This window comes from Typha angustifolia, chromosome 6, assembly GCF_048772165.1.
Source record: "Typha angustifolia cultivar Huaian chromosome 6, ASM4877216v1, whole genome shotgun sequence".
NCBI classification, from domain to species: Eukaryota; Viridiplantae; Streptophyta; class Magnoliopsida; order Poales; family Typhaceae; genus Typha; species Typha angustifolia.
In genome coordinates, this window is record NC_133244.1 from 544,255 (window position 1) to 566,874 (window position 22,620).

The 22,620-nt window shown below is 33.5% G+C and overlaps 1 protein-coding gene across 4 annotated transcripts; it reads right to left on the bottom strand.

Moving 5' to 3' along the window:
- Positions 1-2,152: 2,152 nt before the first annotated feature.
- LOC140761430 (receptor-like serine/threonine-protein kinase At2g45590) lies at positions 2,153-8,084 on the bottom strand. 4 transcript variants are annotated; one of them, XM_073098743.1, is made up of 2 exons: positions 5,932-8,084; positions 2,153-2,331 (listed from the first exon to the last, which is right to left on the bottom strand). In XM_073098743.1, exons 1-2 carry the CDS (start codon positions 7,938-7,940, stop codon positions 2,274-2,276), a joined length of 2,067 nt encoding a protein of 688 aa, XP_072954844.1. In that variant the 5' UTR covers positions 7,941-8,084; the 3' UTR covers positions 2,153-2,273. The 4 variants fall into 4 exon arrangements, with proteins under 4 accessions (XP_072954844.1, XP_072954846.1, XP_072954845.1 ...); XM_073098745.1 differs by lacking the exon at positions 2,153-2,331 and adding an exon at positions 4,080-4,226; XM_073098744.1 differs by lacking the exon at positions 2,153-2,331 and adding an exon at positions 5,325-5,388.
- Positions 8,085-22,620: the final 14,536 nt, after the last annotated feature.

Here is a 22,620-nt window from a genome sequence, read left to right on the forward strand (position 1 = left end):
AAGGTATAGACTTCTTTGAAACCTATGTTCATGTTGCTAAATTTGAGACTGTTAAGACTTGTGTTGCAAGAAGATACTTATATTACACAACCACCAGGATTTGTTCTTGAAGGAAAGGAAGAAAAAGTGTATAAGCTCAAGAATGTCTTCTATGACTTGAAACAAGTACTGAGAGCATGGTATGGTAGGTTTTGACTCTTATTTGTAGTATTGAGCCCACTTTATTTGTAAAAGTGAATGATGAATAAGTTTTCAGATTGCATCACAACAATCTGCAGGGATGTGAAATGAATGAATACGAAACAAACTAAATCCGCAGGAATGGACTCAGATGAACACTAAGCTGAGTAGCACAATCTATTCCCCATTGCAACCTCCCTTAAAGAATGATACCTACAATTGGACTTGGAATTCAGCTGAAGTTTGCATCTGGAATTTAAATATCCCAAAAGTTGAGCATAAGCTGTGCTGCATCAGGTTAGAGTTCAAGCCCAACTAGATACACCCAAATTTCTATGGAACATGCAAACATGTGTCCTTTAAGTTTAGAAAGATGCTGACAATGACAATGGATACTTCTTCCAAAGGAAGAATTGCTCTTACACAATCAACGAAGAAGCAATTAAAAATTTATATCACATACAGATTTCTAAATTCTCATGGATAAGCCTGTCAAAAATAAAAAGAAAAAGAAAAGGAAAAAAAAACTTGTTTATTTCTGCACCAAATTTGTCAGCTGCTGTCAATTAGCATCAAGACAAATTACAGATGAGCACCAATTCCAATATACACTCTCAAGCATTCAGTAACAATGTAAAATAAGTTTTCCTACAGTAAGGTAATCTGGAAGGAAGTTAGTTGCCTTCAAGATAATTTCACTAGTAAGGCTTGTCTCTTGCTTCTTAAAGGTCATTGATTCAAGACACGGAAACAATCTATTCATAAATGAGAGCAAAACTGCGTATGTCTTCTCTAGAGACCAAACGTAGACCAGTCTGGGTTACTGGAACGTCCTTTTTACCAATTGAAAATCTGACAGTTTTTTTTATCACATACACTTCCTAAACTATTTAAATGTATCATTAAGCCCTTTGGACAAAAATGCTTCATCTATTTTCAATATCCTTCTATCTTATCCTTTAGTGGCATCTATGACAATTTATCTAAATATCAATCTCAAACGGATCTTTTTTAATTCCTTCAAAATCTACTTTTTTTTCATTAAAAAAAAAAGGAAGAGAAAGGATAGTTTTATCCATCTAATTAGTTTGTTAATCTTTTTTCTAACAGAATTTCTAACTAATAGGCCTTTGTAATATAATTAAATAATTCAGTGATGTATATTTTAAGAGGGTGAAAGTTACAGGGGTGATGGTTGAAGGAGTCAACATGTAATTAACCCTATATATTTCATACAATTAAATGGAAGTTGCTATAGTTGGTTCTCTTTTCTTTTTCTTTTTCTTTTTTTTCCTTTTTTTTTTGGATAAAGGACTATAGTTCTTCATTCAATGTATTGTTACTTTCATAATAGAGAAAGTTTTATTGCTGATTAATACCTACATTTTTGCCTATGGAAAACCTCCTCCTTTTGAGGTATTTGCAAATCTTCTTTTGCAGATATAGTTATAAAATGTCACCCCTCATTCCCAACCCTTTCTTTCATAAAAGATATATGCAACAATCAACATGTTCACTTATTTTCTTTTCTTTTTAACTGAAATGCCCTTCAGCTGATCTGTTCTTTCCCCCAAAGGTTTAAACTTTGAATAGGGAAAGAAGGAAGAAGGGCATTTTAGTTAATGAAAAGGTAAGAATCTAATGAGATTATTCCTGATGAACAAACGGAATGAACAGTCTTTTCTGCAAATCTACCGTTTAAAAATTGCAATTTCCAAATACCACAAGAAGGAGATTTTCCACAATAGGATAAAATATAGATGGCAACATGCAAAAGGAAAACAGTAAAACAGAGAGAAGCAGATAAATAAACAGAGAATAGGAAAAACCTTCAAAACGTTGGTCCTTCAGAAAAAACTAGAATTCATTCCTTAAACAGGCAGTGGTGGAAAATCAACACTCTTTACGGGGAGAAGGGTCAATACCGACACTTTATTCATAGAAAGTATATAGGACCATATACCGGATGCGAAGATGAAAACTCAAGAAGCAAACCATTATCGCAAGATACCATTAACTACAAGTTTCTCATCCTATGGAAGAGATAACAGATGTCATTCTCAAATACTTACCTGGGTAAAGTGTGCTAAGCCTTAGGCCCCACAAGAATGTGCGCATCCATCCTGTTCTCTTGAGAAGCAAGTATACTCACTGGGGTTATAAAGCACAATGAATTACTTCAGCATGCAATGGATAAAATGAAATATGAAGTAGAAGGGAGTTGAACGCCAATATATCACCAGCTTAATCTGATGAACAGAGGACATGATGTTATCACCAGCTTTAACCTATGATCATATCTGTGACTTCTTCTCATGCATTCAAATGGGGCTTAGCAAAAGTGCAGCTAAAGCAGCCATTGATTTATAATAGATTCTTACAGTTGATAGGAATTTAGTCATTTACTGATTCTCTTCATAGATGGTGACTTTTGGATACTTTGAATCAAGTTCTCTTCCAAATTCTCCTATGTGCTATACACCTTGAGCCAGGGAGTTACTTCATAAGTGCTTTTCCACCTTTAAGATCTTCTAGGGTACATCACCGCCAATTTAAGAGCATATATTTTTCTAATATCTATACAGAAAACTGGAATGACAAATCTGAAAATCATTACCTATGACATCTCCTTAATACTTGCATTATCTGTAGGAGTCACATTATTGAGAAAGCCAGTCAGCTTAGCTGATTCCCTATCTTGTCCATATGGTCAAACAATAAACTGAATGTTTTTTCTTACTCTGCCAACACAAATGAACATGCTACTTAATTTTATTGGGAAGAAGCATAATTTGGCAGAAGAAAACCGTATTTCAGACCTCAAGCACCATTTTCACTACATAAACCTACTATTCTCTCAATCCTCTCTTTCCAAATATAAATGCATATTAGCCTCTAGAATTTTTTTGTTTTCTAGATCCTAGTTTATGTTGTTAATTTCTCAGTATTGCATAAACCTCACTAATGACTTCAAATAACATAAATCAATAGACAAAAGTTGAAACAATGTTATCTCCGATCAAAGCCCCTAAGGGATGTAAAATATACCTCTTTTATCAACAATGTATGAGAAAATGCACTGTCAAAATTTCAACTCACCCCAATAAAAAGCTATATCTGTCTGATCAATTGCCTATCCTTAATGTTAAATGGGTCAAAAAATTTCTACAACTATTGAAGCACAAATATTCTGAATCTAGATCTGTAAGCTCATAGTAGAACAATCAAACTATCACACCAAGAAATCTGTAAAATTATAGCTACATGATCTAAGTCATACCATGCCATCAGTTTTCTAGAATTCAGAAGAAAAGAACTTGAAAACTAAGAATGTGATATTGCTATAATATTATAAATTTATAATATATCTATCTAAAATGCAAACTTTGAGAATTTCAGAGTAATGACAACAACACCTAGAAGACAATTATTTGAATATCTACACCCCAAGGCGAGACACGCTTTAGCCCAAGGCCCCACCATGGGCACATATATATCATTATCCACATAAACATATTAATATGTACATCAAAATTGGCTAGTGAAGTGAGGCAGGAAAATAAACCAACATTACCTATTCTTCAAAGCCTGGATGTTTTAATCATCAAGTAGCCCAAAGTATGTTAAAACAACAAACTAATAAGAGTCAAGAAGGTTAAGAAATGCATCATCTACAACTCTTAATTATGAACTCAGATGCATTACTTCAAGTGCCCACAGAAAGGGGAAATTCTCAGCTAGTGTACTGATATGTTTATGTCAAACTTCAGTTTTTGGGTCAACTTCTTGTCTAATTTTAAAATGGTACCAGAGCCTAGTTTGCTAGAAGTATTTAAGTTCAAATAGCTTCTAGCGGCATTTAATCCCTATTTTCTATTATCAAATATTGTGTTGTGTGAAGCGTCACACATATTATTGCAAAAGAATCAAGAACAAAAACTTGTTGAATAGTTTCATCCTATCTCTATTGTCTCAGGTAACTCCACAATATCTTCATTTGCGTAGATCAAACTGACCCATATGTTGCAGTTGCTTCAATTTTGATCCTGATAAGAGATATTTTTACAAGCTTTTTACTAATAACTTCAACTAGAAAACTTTTTCTCCAATATCGAAAGAACACAAAAGTACAAGTAAAAATAAAATGGAACAAGTAAAAAATCATCAAAAGAACACAGAAGTACAAGTAAAAATAAAATGGAACAAAAAGACAAAAAAACGAATCTGAAAAAAATATTATAGGAACCACATAGATGTCATCAAGTCATTAGTGCACAGTTAGTTACAAAGTGTTGCCAGAGGCCACACATTCTGTGATGATTAGCAGAGGATTGATGTTTCCAACTATCTTCAAGATTATGAACAATTTTACATGAGAAGTCCTCATAGATCCAGTGTTCCAAACTTGTCAGAGGTTTGTGTTATAGACATAGAGGATGCCCATGTTGAGTGTCCCGACCTCTGGTAGTCAGCATGTATATTCCAACAGTAAACCATCATTAAGATGCTTCCAAATATAAAGGATGTCAACCCATACTGATTCTACTCCAAGCCAGCTAATCTTGGCACATGCTTTGGGAAAATATCATATTACTATCACAAGGAAGGTCCATAATTGTTACTTACAATATCATTGATATTGTTTTTGTGGGAACTACAGGAATAAAGGTGCATATAGAATTAAGGTTTTAACTTAGAAGAAACTCAGGACTCTCTACATCTGCACTAGACTCAGGAATCTCTACATCTGCACTAGATCCTTAATTTCAGATCAAGAATGCAATGAGCAAATAAATACCAAACATACAGCCAACTAAACAGCACTCCTCTACAATTGGCAAGGAGACGGATTTGTATAATGCTTATTAAATGACATGCTGTTCTGTCAACATTTCAATGGATTTAATCTGCTTGTAGCCAATAGAAGCGATCTATTGAATAGCTGAGCAACAAGAACCATTAAATTTTCCTTGAAAGGACATAGTGAGATAAGCATCAAACACATTATTTTTATTGTTTCTGCAGTAGAAATAAGTGAAGAATTTTAAACTTTATACAAAACAACTATTGTACAATGCTGATTATTTAAGTTCAACCCACATGGTGCATGGTATTGGGACAAAGTTCTCACAGTTGACCAACCTCAGAGATTCCATGGCCTAACAGATCAATGTGGACAGCTCTCCTAATCGAAGGTTTGAAATTGTGCTGAGAATATGTGACCAAGAATGTCTGAGACAGGGTATTCAAAAGCTCAAATCCAAAGATACTGCCATACAATGCTACAGTGTACCAACACAGAGCACCCGCATGACATAAAACGGTAAAAGGTGAAGCCTTTTGGACAGCAAAAAAGAATGGCAGCAATGGGGCATTACTGTAACAAAAGTTGCATAAAGTGAAAGACAAAGAGACAGTATGGCCTCAGGGCCCAGCAAGCACTACCTACATGCAAGTCTAAAAGCTGGATGCCTTTCAATCTAGAACCAAAAGTATCAATAAAGTTAGCATGACATGCACGAGAATTCATATCAATCAAGGGCCAATAATTATGCTCTTTTTCCAACCAAAAGACTAATCTTTACTCAAATAAGGGAACATCAAGCGTATCCCGTCAAATAGGAATTGGAATTGCTTCTCTTTCTTAAGAATAAATTAGTACAACAAGCACAAAAGAGAGGAAAACTAAAATTGATGTACAAAAAAATACTAGAAGATAACTCTCTTCTGCTTCTGGAAATATTGACTTACTTGGCCTTCTTGCGGGACTTGAATGAACATGCGCCAGGCGGCGATGGTGAGAACTCCAATGGGAGGTTCTGCGGCTCAGCCTCACCGGTGAGCATTTCAAGCACCTCCTTGCTCGAAGGCCGCCGAGCAGGAGACCGCTGGATGCAGAGGAGCGCGACTGTGATTGAGAGAAGAGCCTGTTCCTTGTCCACATCCGTCAAAGCTGGATCGACGAGATCCAGAAGCCGGCTTGTGTGGGCAAGGTGCCGGGCCCACGAGATGAGGTTAGCCCTCTCAAACTCCGACATTGGCGAAGAGGTCACCTGCAGTGGGCGGCGACCGGATATGAGAACCAACAAGAGAACACCAAAGCTATAGATATCACACTTCTCTGAGAGCGGCCCTCCGCCGCCGCACTCTGGAGCTACATAACAAACAGTCCCCCGCATACTCGGGGTACTGCTCACGGTGCCGCTCTTAGGGATCTCGCCGCTCGCCCAATCCCGGCTACTCCTCCTCCCAGTACTCTTAACCTCCCCATTGATGCCATCCATCCACCAGTCCGTACCTCCACGGCCGCCGCCCCCATTCCGGCTCCAACTCTTCTTCCTCCTCCTCTTCCTCCTCTCCAAGTCCTCATCTCTCTGCCACCATTGTTGCTCCCCGCCGGCATCCGACAAAGCTCGCCGCTTTTGTTTGCTGGTGAGCTCCTCGCAGAACTCTTCCCGCCACCACTCCCTCGCCGGCCGGCTCTTCTCCTTCTTCTTCGCTTTCTTACGCTCCGACGTCTTTGGGAGGCATTCCTCGGCGACAGAGGTCGAGCTAAGCCAATCGCTCTTGGGCCGCTCCTTCTTGATCTCGGATCGGATCCACTCCATGACGTAGTCCTTCACGCCGCTGCTCTCCTGCTGCCACCACCAGTCCTTGCTGCTGCCGTTCTTCTTACGGCTGTCGACGCTCGCCCGATCGAGCGCCGAAGTTGACGCCGCCATTTCCGCGGGCGATGAAGTGGCGGCGAAACCCTCGTCTTCGTCCACGGATTTTGCGGCGACTTGCTCCTCGAAGCCGTTGGTGGTAGTGGTGCTCTCCGCCACCGTCTCCCCCAAAATGGAGGCCTCGTCGTCTCCTCCTCCAGTCTCCTTCATCCTCTCCTTCTCCCCAGCCTCCTCGGGATCCGGATCGCCGGATCTGATGCGGGCGAGACCGAAGTCGGCGAGCTTAGCGGAGAGGCCGGCATCGAGGAGGACGTTGCTGGGCTTGATGTCACCGTGGATGACCGGAGGATCGCAGATCGCGTGCAGGAAATGAATTCCTCGCGCCACGTCGACCGCCACGGCGAAGCGCCGGCTCCACTCAGCCACCATCTCCGGGCTCCGCCGCCCAAGAAGCGCGTCTTGTAAGCTCCCGTTCGGCATCAGCTCGTACACGAGCAGCATCCGGCGACGATTCCTCCCCTCGTCGGCGTCTTCTTCGTCGGAGGAATAACTCCGGCGCCGCAATCGATAGAGTAGTCGGCAGGGCCTGCACGGGTCGGAGAGGGAGAACGCGAAGGGGAGGAGGACAGCGGAGCGGAGATGGGAGGGAGAAGCGGCCAGCACGTGCGACGCGAGAGCGAGCTCGTTGTGGAACTCGCGCTCGCCCTGGAGGGATCCAGCGTCCATGAGTTTGACGGCCACGAGCTCGCCGGAGGAGAGCGAGCCGCGAAACACAGGGCCGAAACCACCCTGCCCTAATTTCAGCGAGCTGGAGAAAGACGCAGTGGCGCGGCGGAGATGTGGGTAGGAAAGGCGTCGGAGCGCCGTCGAAGGAGGGGAAGGGGCGGTGGGGGCGGAGCGGCCGCGGGAGAGGCGGCGACAAAGGAGGAAGATGCCGACGGCGATGACGATGCCTGCGATGGAGAGGGCAGCGACGGCGGCGGCGACGAGGGGGAGACGGTGCTGCTGCTGGTGGAAGTTCCCGTGGCGTACGGCCGTGACGGATGGCTCCGACGAGAGCGCCGCCGCCGGAGAGGGCGGCTGGCGCGAGGGCATGCTAAAAGTAGTAGTGGAGTGAAGAAAAGGGAAGCGAGAGGAAATAAAAAGGGAGTTGGCTTTTCATTAAAGACCAGAGAGAGAGGGGTCTCGGAGGCGAGTGACGAGAGCTTTCTCTCTCTAAAAGCTTGGTGGTACTTGGAGCAATTAATGGCTAATTATAGGGCACAAGATAATGTTTACTAGTTACCGCACCTGATTAAAGGTGGATTCTGTACAGCGAAACATGTAGGAAGTTGTGCATTCCTTATGTGACTGAACTTATTGGCCGTCTGGTATAACAATTTCCTGTTAGTAGTAGCGAAGAGTTGGGATGGAGTGTTGAGTATTCACACCCCCATCCAATTTTGATAATTCTCTTATTAACAATTCTGCCATGCTATTTTATTTTTACCCTATATTTGGTGCATATATAGATTACTTAGAGATAACCTAATTAGCCTGTTTATTATTAGCTAACGTTGTATCACAAATAGATATAGTATAACATTCATAATATCACAAAATAATGAAATTTAAACTCAATGCAACACGGATTCCTTATTAAATATAAAATACAAAATCATCATTATATTATCCCATAAAATAAGTTTATTAAATAATTGATGAGTTAACATGATATTTGAGTAGATATTCTAACATTGGATACACAAATACATATAGTATAACATTCATAATATCACAAAATATTAAAATTGAAACTCAATGTAACACGAGTTCCTTATTAAATATAAAATACAAAATCATCATTATATAAAATAAGTTTATTAAGTAATTGATGAGTTAATATGATATCCGAGCAGATATTCTGAATTCAAATTTTATTAAACTTATATATCATATAAAATATAAAAATCTCTATTTCTTAGGTTTGTTAAATTGTTTTAGGTACGAAGTGATAGAAAATGCTAACTATAAAATAATAAAAAATTATTGTTATTTAATAACTTAAGCTTTTAAAATAATTGATGAGTTACATGCAACTCGATTCATATGTGTTAGATAGAGAATCTAACCAAAGAGTATTTAATATCACTTAATATATTGAAAAATATAAAACCTAGGCACAATATCTCACACGCTTATTTGCTTATTTAATACAGTAAAAGTGCAAAATATTAATAAGCAATAATTTCAAATACAAGTAATTTTATTAAAAAAATCTTTATACATATGTAAAAACTGCTGATCCATTTTTGAATCAAATTAACCATAAAATCGCTACTTTAATACTTATGACTACATATATAATGGTTTTATTTATTAGAACCTACAAAACACTTTTTTTTATGGTTGTTTCTAACCTTAATAACACTAAAATTATTGTAAATACTTTAGTAACATTCAAGATATAATTATTTAAGATCTAAAAAAGATGAGTGAATAGAATATCGATTCAACACATTATATCACAAAGCCTCTCTAAAAATAGATTTATTGTAGGCTTATATTTAAATCCTTTTAAATATCACTTTTAAATAAAATTTAATAAGCACTTCAAAATTATCTGCAAGATAATTGAAAAAATAAAAATTCATATGTGCTATCATATTTCATTAATTCATAATATTTTGAAACACATTAGTAATTATATAAAATCTAATATAAATATTATGGGAAAGTTATGACCGCTAACCAATCGTTAACTAGGATGTAAAAAGACTTAATTATTTCTATAAAAATATATTCTAATTTATAATTGGAAGGTAGTTTGGTTATTTTGTATTTATTCATGGTGAAAATTATCGGTGTCAATGAAACACCGTTAGTTTGAATGAAAAATCTAATGGCTACAACAAAACCAGAAAATGATTAAATGTTCTAGAAGTTTAAAGGTCAAAGAGATATAATTGGAGTCGTGTTGTATAAGTATAAGTGAACATTAGTTTCTTATTATTTAACTAGCATCTTGTATTTCATAGAAATTTGGGATAATAATCCTTACTTAGAGATTGTTATTAATTTGAGAATTGATTTAAATTTGAAATTAGTAAGTAAAGGAATTTAAAACTAAACAGTATAAGAATTTTAAAAGTTTTGTTAAAACTATAACAGTTATTTTAAAATAATTAATGGGCTAAATTTATTTGGGGATTATAAGTTTTGAAAAACTTGAAAAGCCTCAAGCACTTATAAATATAATTTTGTTCATCAGAAAATATATAACAAAATTCTAATTCAAATATAAAAACTTTGGCTACAATTTTTTCAATTTTTTTGTTGTATATTATTTTGATTTGATTAGAGGTGTGCGGTTTTCATAAAAAAGTAACTTTATATATAGAGCACCACTTTCCTTTAGACAGCTACGATTTGGTGTATCTCACAGACTAAAATTTCTTATACTTTTTCTTTTAATTATTTATAGTAAATAAATTTTATTTTAATTTTTCAAACGTAAAACTAGATTTACTCTGTACATAAATATTTTATTAAATTTTAAAAGAAAAACTATAAAAAGTCATATTCTAGTTTTTATGTTTAATATGATATGTAAGGGTTCTCACTTGTTTCATAAAAATATAAGTTTAAATAAAACGTTGATTTCTAAAGGATTTTTTCTATTTTCGTGGATAAAATAGAGTAAATTAATAGTTGCTTTTTAATGCAACCGAGGACTCTACATTTTAGTCTTTCACAAGTTTGGTTAATTGATAAAAATTGAATTTGAGTTCAAAACTATTTCAAGATTATTAAATCTTATCAGAGTTCAAATCGAATAAACTAATAATTTAATAAAATGAGATATTTGTGAATTTGTTTCAATAAAGAGATTTGGTTATCTTACTCAATTTAAAATTATGTACTCTTACCGTGGTAATTTTTATTTTTGATCATACTATTCTAAATATTATTTTTGTCTATGTTAGACAAATAAGGAAAAACTTATTTTGAGTTTAAAACCTGTATTTATTAAAATTACTTAAGTCATTTTTTAAAAGTAGACATCATACATATATTTGTAGTTTTGAATTCTATATTTAGATTTATTTTAGATAAACTATTGAGTAAATTTGTAATTCAAATAATGAATTTTAATTATTTGTGATTTAGTCCATACAAGTGTTATGAAGTATCAAATATGAAATATAATATATCTTTTATATAGTTTTTATAACTTTTGTTAGCATAAAAAAAGTTATTGAAATTTGCAAAAAAAAAACTATGTTGTGAGGAATATAAAAAAGATAAGTTATAAGTGAGACATAATAAAAAAAACCTTTTGTTGTAATATATTATGTTCTAGTCCCTTAAACATTAAACTATAGAAATAAATTTAATGTTAATGTTTTCTTTTAAAAATATTTAATTATGTCAATTCTTAAATATGAGAATTAACATTCCAATGGGTATGTCTTAATTTTTATTCTTAAATATTGACTAGACCGTGGCTGTGTTAAATATTAAATATTATTTTACTATATGATAGTAAAATATTAACTATGCTTACTAAAAATAATGTGTTACATTGATTACTATTAATGGTAATTATATGCTTCAATATATATGAAAAGAATATATGAGATGAAAATCATGTAGGCATGATATACATATTATAACATATGAAATACCTTTTTTATAGTTAATAATAAAATTGTTAAAATACTGTAAAAGTTATATGTGATTATTTTAATCATTGTTATACATGCATACTCAATAAATTATCATCATGCAATACATGAAATTATTTATAAATGTGGGGGGTTGTGAACTCCAAATTAAAATTCTAAATTTTGCAGAATTTTTATATTGATGCGTTATGTAAGTTAATTACTTATAAAGATAAATAACCTAAAAAGCAAGATCCTATGACTAACATTGTTGCTAGATTTTTATGGAGGAGGATGGATCTAAAGCCCACATAATTATTTTAACAGTAAATCCCTACAACATAATTGAATTTATCTAAAAGTGAAATTGGGTAGCAATCAAACTATTGATGAACACATTAAGAGGCATTAATTATTTTTCCTATCCTAATGGTGAAATGCTCTATAATAATTAAGTTGAGTTTATTTCTTAACGAGTCTAATGCAGTTATTATTTTTTTAAAAATGTGTTATGTTATAAACAGCTTTTGAGATTTCACCTAAGTGAGAGAGATGCTGCGACTATGGAACTTTGGCAAATCCCTAGTGATAATCCAAGCAAGTGTATGGTTATAAATAGCATTATTATGTACTGAAACAAGACACTCCTATATATACATAATTGTAGAAGATTGATATATAGGACTTGGTTCGAGGCGTAGTCTATCATTAATTCTCAATCTAATACAATTATTGCAAGATGTAAGTTCAAATCGAAAGATATTTAACATTGATACATAGTATAAAAAAATTGATCTGATAATCTCATATATATATATATATACTAATAAATTTTTAAATGTTTGTGTTTTTAAATCTCTTTGTGGTGGGTGAGATGGGGAGTGTTATTAATTTCATAATTTAACTTTGAAATTAATAATTAAAGGAATTTAAAACTCAAACTCAAACGGTAAAAGCAAAAAAATGTTAACATTTTTTTTATAAAGGCTATAATAGTCATTTTAAAATGATTAATGGTTTGAATTTATTTGGGGGTTACAAGTTTTGGAGAAATTAAAAAGCCTTAAACACCTATAAATATTTCTTTTGTTTATGAGAAACATCACAAAATTTTGATTCAAATACGAAAGCTTTGGCTACTTCTTTTTTAATTTTTCTTTTTATATATTATTTTGATAGTTGGAGAAGTGCGGTTCTCACAGAGAAGTGTCAAAGTTTTGTGCTATCCGACGACACAAAAATAAGGTTTTGAGTTTTACCTTGTTGGAAAGATAGGTGATTAACATTTCCCATAACTTTTATATTAATATGTCATGTAAGATTACTTATAAATGCAAATAACCTAAAAGAACGAGGTCCTAAGACTAACATTGTTGCTAGATTTTTATCGAGGGGGATAGGTCTAAAGCCCACATAAACATGATTGGATTTATCCAAAGGAAAATTGGGTAGCACGAAACCGTTGATAAACACATTAAAGAGCACTAATTATTTTCCTATCCTTATAGTGAAATATTCTATAATACTTAAGTTGAGTTTATCTCTCAATGAGTCTAATGCAGTTATTATTTTTGAGATGTGTGTTCTGTTATAATACCTTTTAAAAATTCACTTAAGTGAGAGCGATGCCGCGACTATGAGACTTTGGCAAATCCTTAGTGATAATCAAGGTAAATGCATAACTATAAATAGCACTATCATGTACGAAAATAAGACATTCCTATTATATACATGATTGTAGAAGATTGATATATATGACTTGGTTCAAAGCATAGTCCACAATTGATTCTCAATCTAATACAATTATTGCAAGATGCAAGTTTAAACAAAAAGATATTTAGCATTGATACATAGTGTAAAAAAATTGATATGATAATTTCATATAACTCAAACATTAAAAGCACAAGAATGTTAAAAGTTTTATAAATGCTATAATGGTCATTTTAAAATGATTAATATGTTGAACTTATTTAGGGGTTATAAGTTTTGGAGAAATTCAAAAACCTTAAGCACCTATAGATATTCCTTCTGTTTATAAGATACATCACAAAATTTCAATTTAGATACAAAAGCTTTGGCTACTTCTTTATTAATTTTTTTTCTTTTTATATATTATTTTGATCAGATTGGAGGAGTGCGGTTCTTACAGAGAAGCGTCAAAAGTGTGTTATCCGGTAACGCAGAAATGAGGTTTTGGATTTTACCTTGTTGAAAAGATAAGTGGCTAACATTGCACGAATGTATATACAAATGGTCAAAGGTTCGTGCAAGGTGGCTACCTTACGGTTCTCACAAAAAAGGTCAAAGATTTATACTATTTGATGACGCAGAAATGAGATTTTGGATTTTATTTTGTTGGAAAGATAGGTGGCTAACATTGCACAGAGGGCACCACTTTTTATTAAGGTAGCTACGCTCGGTGTCGTCCAAACAAGAGTACCTAAAACTTATTATTATTATTATTATTATTATTATTAAATAATATTTATTTTAATTTTCAAACATAAAACTAAATTTACTTTGTATGATAAATATTTTAAGTAATTTTTAGAAACAAAAACTAACAAAGTCCAACCTATGCAACTTTGCGGTATAGATTTCCAACAGATCATAAAATTGCGTTATTAAAAATCAATACTTCTCCAAATCTAGAAAGTAACTTTTAAAATAAATAAAGTTAGAAGTCAACAGTCAACGGTCAATAGTGGCATCCTTTGAGAAGGATGGATCAAATTATTTAGAAAAAAAATAAATTAAATGACTTTTTCTACTACTACTTGAAACATAGATGCATACTACTTCTAAAATAATACTACTCGCATGTAAACAATGTGCATAATTAATAAAATCTAATTATCCTTTGATCGCATACTATTAGCTTTATTAAAACAAATATTTCTCTTTTGGGATATTTAGAAATTGACTCCTCTATTTAGAGTATATTTGCAAAAAATCTATCTCATTCAAGTTGGAAAATAAATACTTTTGTTTTTTTAAGTTAAGTTTTTTGATAAGTTACCTTCTAGAATTATGCTTAAAAAATCAAATAACTTTTCTAAACTTTCATTATTATCCATTTGTCTCCACCTAGTTTAAACGAGAAATTAAACAAATATTGATAGATTCATTAAATTATCATAATACTATTATGATATTAATTATTCCTTTACTTGAGCAGCTATAAATCTTTTACCAGCCATGAGTTAATATGATTAAAGAGATTAAAAAATAGTTTAAGATAAAGTTGATGATGAGTATAGGATAAAGTTGATGATGAGCAATCATAACTTTGTAATTATACCCATGATGAGGAAGCAATGATATTTATATCATCACTTGTAATTTAAACCCATGAGAAGGAAGCAATAATATTTATATCATCGCTTGTAATTAAAAAAAAAAAGTTTAAGATATTGCCATCATCAGGGACAGTAATTTGAAGTTGTTTGACTTTGACGTATATATATAGCATGGTCTTAATTATAATATTTCATTAGTAAACATTATAATGATATCAAGTTATAATATACTTAATAGTATTTTATAATATACTTAATAGTATTTTATAATATGTATGTAGTAAAAATATTTTGATATGAGCTCTCTATATATTATGGTCAAATTTTCTTTGGGGGAGAAATCCTAAAAATAATCACGAGTAAACAGTATAATAATTATAAGTATTGATTAATATTACTAAGGAAATGATAATATCATAACTATCATATAGAATTATTATTCTTATTCCTTAATTTTATCCAATATATCAAGATATTTATTCTTCTTTTTCCAACTAAATATATATTAAAAAATTAGGATATCTCAATCTCATTTCAATCCTATATTTATTTTAAAAAATTATATTTTACCCCTAGTTTGACCAAAATTTATTTTACCTTTATAGTTCAATTTACCTCTTATTGCCTAGACTTAATTGTAACTATTATTTTATTTTCAACATATTTAACTAAATTGTAAATTACCATCTTCCGTGGAAATAGTTGACCCGACACAATATATAGCTAACCTGACGGAACCTCAAATTTAAAGACTTTTATTAGATACAAAGTTATAGAGAATAGAAAAACTTTTTAATGCATTTAAAAAATATCACTTAATTTTAAATAATAAATGTATGATAAATATATATATATATATATATATATATATATATATATATATATATATATATATATATATATATTATGTTGAACATTAGAATGTTTTATCATATCTTTGTCGTTCAAAATTCGATGAATATTATTTTAAATATATTGAAAAGTTTATTCAATCATTTATAACTTTATCTCTAATATGTATCTTTAAATTTAATATTTAGTATGGTCAAATATAATAACAAGCGGATAAAGGTACTCAAATAAAACTAGAAAATAATAAAGTGAATTCAACCCTAAACTTATGGGGGATAAAATACAATTTAAAATTTTTTTAATCTAATCTCGCAACCAAACGGTCTAATGGATGACTTCTTTATTATGCTTTTTAAAGTAGACTGAGAGAAAAAAAAGATATATGTAGATAGAATTTGTAAAGATGACATATGAGCATAGGAGGGCCACAAGACTGTGGGTTGTTAAGTTGATTCTTTGACTTTTCTTTCTCACCATTTCTCACTATATATATATATATATATATATATATATATTTTATCAGAAGTTCATGTGAGGGAAGTCATTCATCGATCTAGTAATCGAGTTTTTTTTATGACCTAGCTCATTTTAAAATTTTTTTATCGAAATGGATTACCCTCGAACTTATTTATCAAATATGGTCTAATTCACTATAGTCATAATAAAAATACTGAACTAATTAGCGTTTTTAAAAATGGTAATCAGTTTAGCGTTTTTATCACCTGATAATTTTTTTCCCTAAATTGTTGAAAAACTAAGTTAAAAGTATTTATATACATAAAACGCCAAACAGATCAGTATTTTAGGATCAGATAAAATGCTGAACTGATCAGCGTGTTTGCTTAAGAAAAAATTACGCATCAGTTCAGCGTTTTTGTTAGGACTACAGTAAATTAGACTCTATTTGATAAATAAGTTTAAGAATAGTCTATTCTGATAAAAAAGTTTTAAACGAGTGCTAGTTTGATAAAAAAAAACTCCTAGTAATCTACTATCCCAGATAAATAATTTACTATTTTACTATAGTTTTTTAAATTATTTATTAAAGTACTATGGTTATTGTTTTCTGAATACTAGGATTGCAAAGTAAATAATTATTATCTCAGAAAGCAATTAATTAAATCACTCTATATAAGACGTCAATTCATATTTTTTTCGATAAAATAGTTTTCCTGTTGGGAAAAAAAGTTTTCTCGTGAAATAATTTACTTAAATATAGATAAATTTGCATATAACACCCTCTCTTTTAATAAAATTATAATTTATTTTTAAATTGTATGACATATTTACTCTTGAAAAAGTGAAGTTGACTTAAATTAACAGAGATTTTTGTATGACAAATAGATCTGGCAAGAGTCAAACTCGGTACTTTTATTTTGGTACCGTATTAATTCATCAACTATTTATATTTTATAATCTAATGCATATTATAACTAATGGCACAAAACTAAGTGTTGACTTTTGGAGCAAATCATTTTTCAATAAATTTAGTTTAATCTGTTAATTCATCTATTTCTCTAATAAGTTTAAAATATTTGTGCATTTTGCAAAAAAACCAATATAACTTTTCATTTTGCACCTCTGCCCATTTTAGCAAACTTACTCAATATTTTCTAAATATCAATATTGCCCTTCCACTACAAAAGAGAATATCTCAGAGCATGAAATGCGTTGGGGATTCATAATTCTTTTGGGATAAGAGACAGCAAGAAGATGATACGTCACATCTAAGAAATTCTATAAAAAAATAGTAGCAAAGTTAAAGAACAAATAAAAGTTAAAAGATTTTAGAAAATAAATTTCATTCCAAACCCAATTTCTCTCTTCTTTCCCTTCTTACCCTAGCATCCTCCTCCATTTTATCTTCATTTCCAACTACCCCCCTCTCCTATTTTGCCTAAACAATCTCTTCCTCGCTCTAATAGTCTCCTTTTTACCTTAACCGTCTATATCTTAATTTTCCTCCCTTTCTAAACCTAAACTGCGAGATAAATGTCTCATGCTCTTTCCTCGTTTGGTAAACTCACATTGCTAGAGAATCATATCTAATACCGGACCAAATCCTCAATCACTATTATCTTTTTCGTCCTTAGTTGAATCCGTCAAGCCCAATATCAATAAGGTAATATATGTGATCTCATTTTTTAATTTTTTTTCCTTGTCATCTTATTAATGGATTTTATTAGTTTCTCTATTTAATTATAATCTACAGAATTATATAGATTTTAATTAATTTGTCTATATATTCTATTAGTTTACCTATGTAATTGGAATATATATAATATTATTAATTTTTTTTAGTTTATCTATATAGATTTTAGAGATAATTTTATTTAGACACTCTAAACTATCATCGTTTTCCACATATTTTCTTCAATTTTTTTACCACATAAAATTGAACCAAATTTTTTTTTTTGGGTTTAGAGGTTCGTATAATTAATTTTTTTTTCTTGATTCAAGAAAGTATATATGGATATTTTTCTTAGTTCATGTAACATCCTGTATAATAAAAAACTGAGCGCACGCCCCTCCCTCATGCTTCTGGCCGAGCTGGAGCGTTCGCCGAAGCATGCCACTGCTACAAAACGGCTTGCTAGTGAGTCCTTGATCGACACAAGTTAATCTAATTATAGTTGCATTATTAGCCTTTTCTCCCCCTTTCGGTCTTGTCGGTCAATTAGCTGGTTGATGACCTCAAGTTGTCGCTGTACCGGCCCAGGGAGCTTCATCTCATGAAGCTCTCATAGTTGGGGCCCTTCATGGGCTCTCCTCATTTTTAGGAGAGGCCACGCTAGTGGTCTCTTCCCGTCGATTTTTGAGGGCGAATCTAGCCGCTACTAGCGCCATCTCCTCCCCTCGGATGGTCAAAAGTTTCCTTCTTCGTGAGACGAAGTTTCTAGAATCATCCTTTGGTGCCCTTGTAGTTGGGTTTGTTGGGCGACTCATCCCTCTAGCCGTTAGCCATAGTGTTGGCCTGGATCACCGTTGGCTACCTCGACCAGCCATGCACCACCTCATGTGGACTATGTGTGTCACGTGGGTGCGTTTGGTACAATCGGCTAGGACTATCAGTGGCGGAGGTTGTCGGCGACCCTTTCCCCTAGTCATGGAGCTCTCCTCATTGGCTTCTTACTTCGTCTCTAACCGGGTTGCACTTTGGGTGCCATCCCTATTATGGGTGCTGGTTGGCATATCAACCTTGGCTGTCGATAGTGGTGCATGCCAGCAACCACCTCCTTCCTTTTGACAAGTTTATTGTTGAGTGGGAGAAAAGAGGTGGTAGGGTAGGGTGTTGTTGAGTCGGGCTACCTAGTGTAGGGTTTGGGCTGCAGGCAGCCTAACCTAAGTGGCAGTTGGGCCATGGATAGCCTAACCCAAGTTGTGGTGGGTCGGGTTGTCAACAATCTAGCCTAAACCTTTTGTGGGTTAGGCTGCGATCCAGCCCAAGTGGCTTTCGTGGATAGTTGTGGCTTTGGGCCTTATCGTGGTGGGTTAGTTGCAATCCAGCCTATTTCTTTGGATTTTGGGCTAGCCCAAATAGCATATTATTATTATTATTTTAACATTTTAGTTAGTTAATCTTGTCAAATGTGAGCCTTAATTAATCTATTTTAGGGATATCTTTGTTCTCTATATTAATTATTATAAATCAATTTTAATGAATTAGATTGTAGTCTAAGAGTGTCGTTACAAATAATTCATAATAGAGAATTAGCTCTAATTGGGATTTAGCATGGTCGATTACAATTTAGTTAAATTAATTTTAGCAAATGAGTTATTGATCTGGGGAAATCTGTGTTAATTGTTCATGTCAGATAATTAATATAGATCACAATAGGGAAATTATATTAAGTAGATTGTCTTATTTAACAAAGCGGATTAATTAAATGTTTCCTATGTGATTTACCTTAAATTGATAATAATTAGTGGAACGATAATTCGATGTAATTTTTTTAAATTACTTTTAATAACTTATTAGGTGCTAGTACAATTATGCTAGCTCTACCTAATTAATAAATATAGAAATCCATAGATAAACCAATCCAAGCCTATAGTGAACATTAGTAGGAGTATTTAATTAATTATTATAAGAAATTTAATGCTTATAATTTCATTAATCTTTATTATTGAGGTGGACTCTCTACATGCAAGGATAATCCCGTGGCTAGTGGCAATGGTATTAAGAAAGTGATATCAGGCAAGTGAAACAAATTTCTATAATCTAAGAGTAATATAGAGAATGTTATGCATTGCCTTACAACATCATTGCATCAATATCATACATAAGCATATATTTATTTACTGTTAGTAATGCAAGTAGTCTTTGCTAGCTTTACTTACGGTTCGACAATTATGTGTATCATGGTACTATATATATATCTATTGACATGATTATATAGGATAGCACGTAATACATATTAATGATGTGTTAAATTATGCTTGTTATGTTGTATAATGTTATGCCACTTGCACACATACACGAACTTAAAGAAAGTGACTTCTATGTCTTAATAGTACCCAACACATTTCTAACCAGAGTTAGGAGCCGGAGATATATTATACTTATATTTTAGGGCCCATGCTTGAAGTCTTAGTTTGTTGCTTATAAATAATTAGGTAGCTGTTCCGCCGGACGATAGGCGATTTATTATTGATCAACAATAGTAATACCCTTTAGGGTATTTAAGTAAGAGAGAGAATAGGTAGGATGACGTAGAATTAATGATACCTAATGGCATAGAGTGAGAGCATTTATGAGCGACGTCTCATGAGTTTCCGCATGGTGGTGTGACGATGTGGAGCCAAGATTTAGATGGTAGTATCGATGTGCGATACTGACTTATGCGATAAACTTACGGTTGAGGTTCTTAGTCTATAGTGACAGATAATCAGTCATACTGTTCGCCAGGTGATAGACTGACGAGTTACCCCTAAGGTCTACCCTCCTTTATGTAGTTAGGCGAGAGTGTTAATGTGGCCTCCGAGCGTGAGTATTGATATGGTTTATGGACGTGGCTCTACTTGAACCTGAATTGAAGACTTGATAGTATGAAAGGATGTATATATACTATTACAGAAATAGAAACTTGCTGGACTTTATGCTCACCATATTATGGTGAAAATATTTTCAAATTAGTAGATGGCCTTGAGCCCATGGAAGATCTGGCGAAGACTAATTTATAATTTTCTTTCTATTTATTTTATATTTGTAAATTTAAGCTTAATGGCTTGTAGCCCCTGCATGGGTATTTTGCTTCTATTTTCATATATGTATCTTATTGTGGCCTAGTGTTATGAGCTTTTATGATTTGTATTATTTGTGAAAATATGAGATTCTCTCTGATTTATTGTGTTGAAATATTGACCAATATGTTACGTGGGCATCATATTAGTTCCACTCACTTGAGGGGCACATGTATTTGGTGGCGGATGTTACAATTCAGGTGGTATATATGGGCAATAAAAGAGTTTATACAATATATGTGAAAATAGTGATAGTTCTAGGAGTGTAAGTAAAACTATCCCTAGATTTTATTAGTTTATCTTAGTAACTGTGATATGAGAAATTCTGTAGATTTTTGTTAGTTTATTTATTAAATCATATATTACTATTCTTGGAACTCGGTATTAGTATTTACGAATTCTATTATTAGTATTTGTGGAATCCAGTATTAAAAATTAATCTATAAATAATCTATAAATTAATCTTTTTTAAAGATATCGTCAATAAAAGAAGTTGACTCGAAGACAAAGAGAAGAATATGAATGATAGTTGCAAAGAGAAAATGAAAAGATTGAAGTTTTTTAAAATTTCATATTGTGATTGTTATGACCCAAACATGAAGGGGAACTCAATCCCATCGAATACGGTGTCTAGAGGTGGCAAGGGGCAATGATGTATTTTCTTTCTCTAGATATATATCTATATTGGCTTTTATTTGCTTATTATATGACTTGCGGTTTAGACCAATTGTTGCCTTACCCTAGTCGAGCACCACCATCACCACTTGCCACCATTTCGTCAATCCATTCTGATAGATTCAATCATTTATCTGGGATCAATCAAACATCTAAATCTTATTCTGATCCATCAGTTGAATCCCAAGGACTTTCTTAACCTTAAAGGGCCACATTAGATCTGGCTTCAATCGGAGATTGAATCACGAATTGAAGACTATATTTAGGCTTACACCACTCGTGGGAGTAGGAAAATACATTTGGATTGTTGATTGAAAGTGGTTCGTAATAGTGGTATCAAAGCAGGTTGAACCTTAGACCACTTTAGAGCTCTATTAATGGTGAACATAAGATCTTGGAGAATTGCAAAAGAAACGACGCGCATGGAGGCTGATCCAATCACCGTGAACCAAGAAGTAATCGGAGGATACTTTGGGCGATCCTAGCCAATCAGAACTATCCACAGTTCGCTAGGACAGGCTGGAGGGTAAACATGTCTTCACAGACATGATACTCCTCTGTATATTAGAGGAGATAAGGGTAGATCGAGAAGCTACTAGAGCATCACAAAAGAGGATGATGGCAATCCTAAGCAATGCACTTTTGGCAATGGTGAACAGTCCCAAACCCTCCATTAGCGATTCCTCCCACCACCACTTCCTTAAGGGTGTTAAAATAAACGAGTGGCTCAGGACCGGCTTGGCTCGGATCGAGCTGAACCTAAGCCTAAATTTGAGGCTCGAAATCTCTAATTCCCAATTCCTTTTACTTGCTTAGTCTAAGTGCTTCTAAGTCCCCTTCTCAAAGTAGGGCTCAAAATTAGTTTTGAGCTAAGCTTGAGCTAGAGCCAACTTGCTCAACCTAAGCTTGTTTACACCCTACTACTCCTTCCATCTAGTTTTAGCACCATATCAATGAAAAACCCTTACTCACTCTCTCTATTGAGTTTCACTATGTTTCAACAACCACCCATAAGCTAGTCATGGAGGAATCCAATTGGAATCCACCACCTTTGATCCC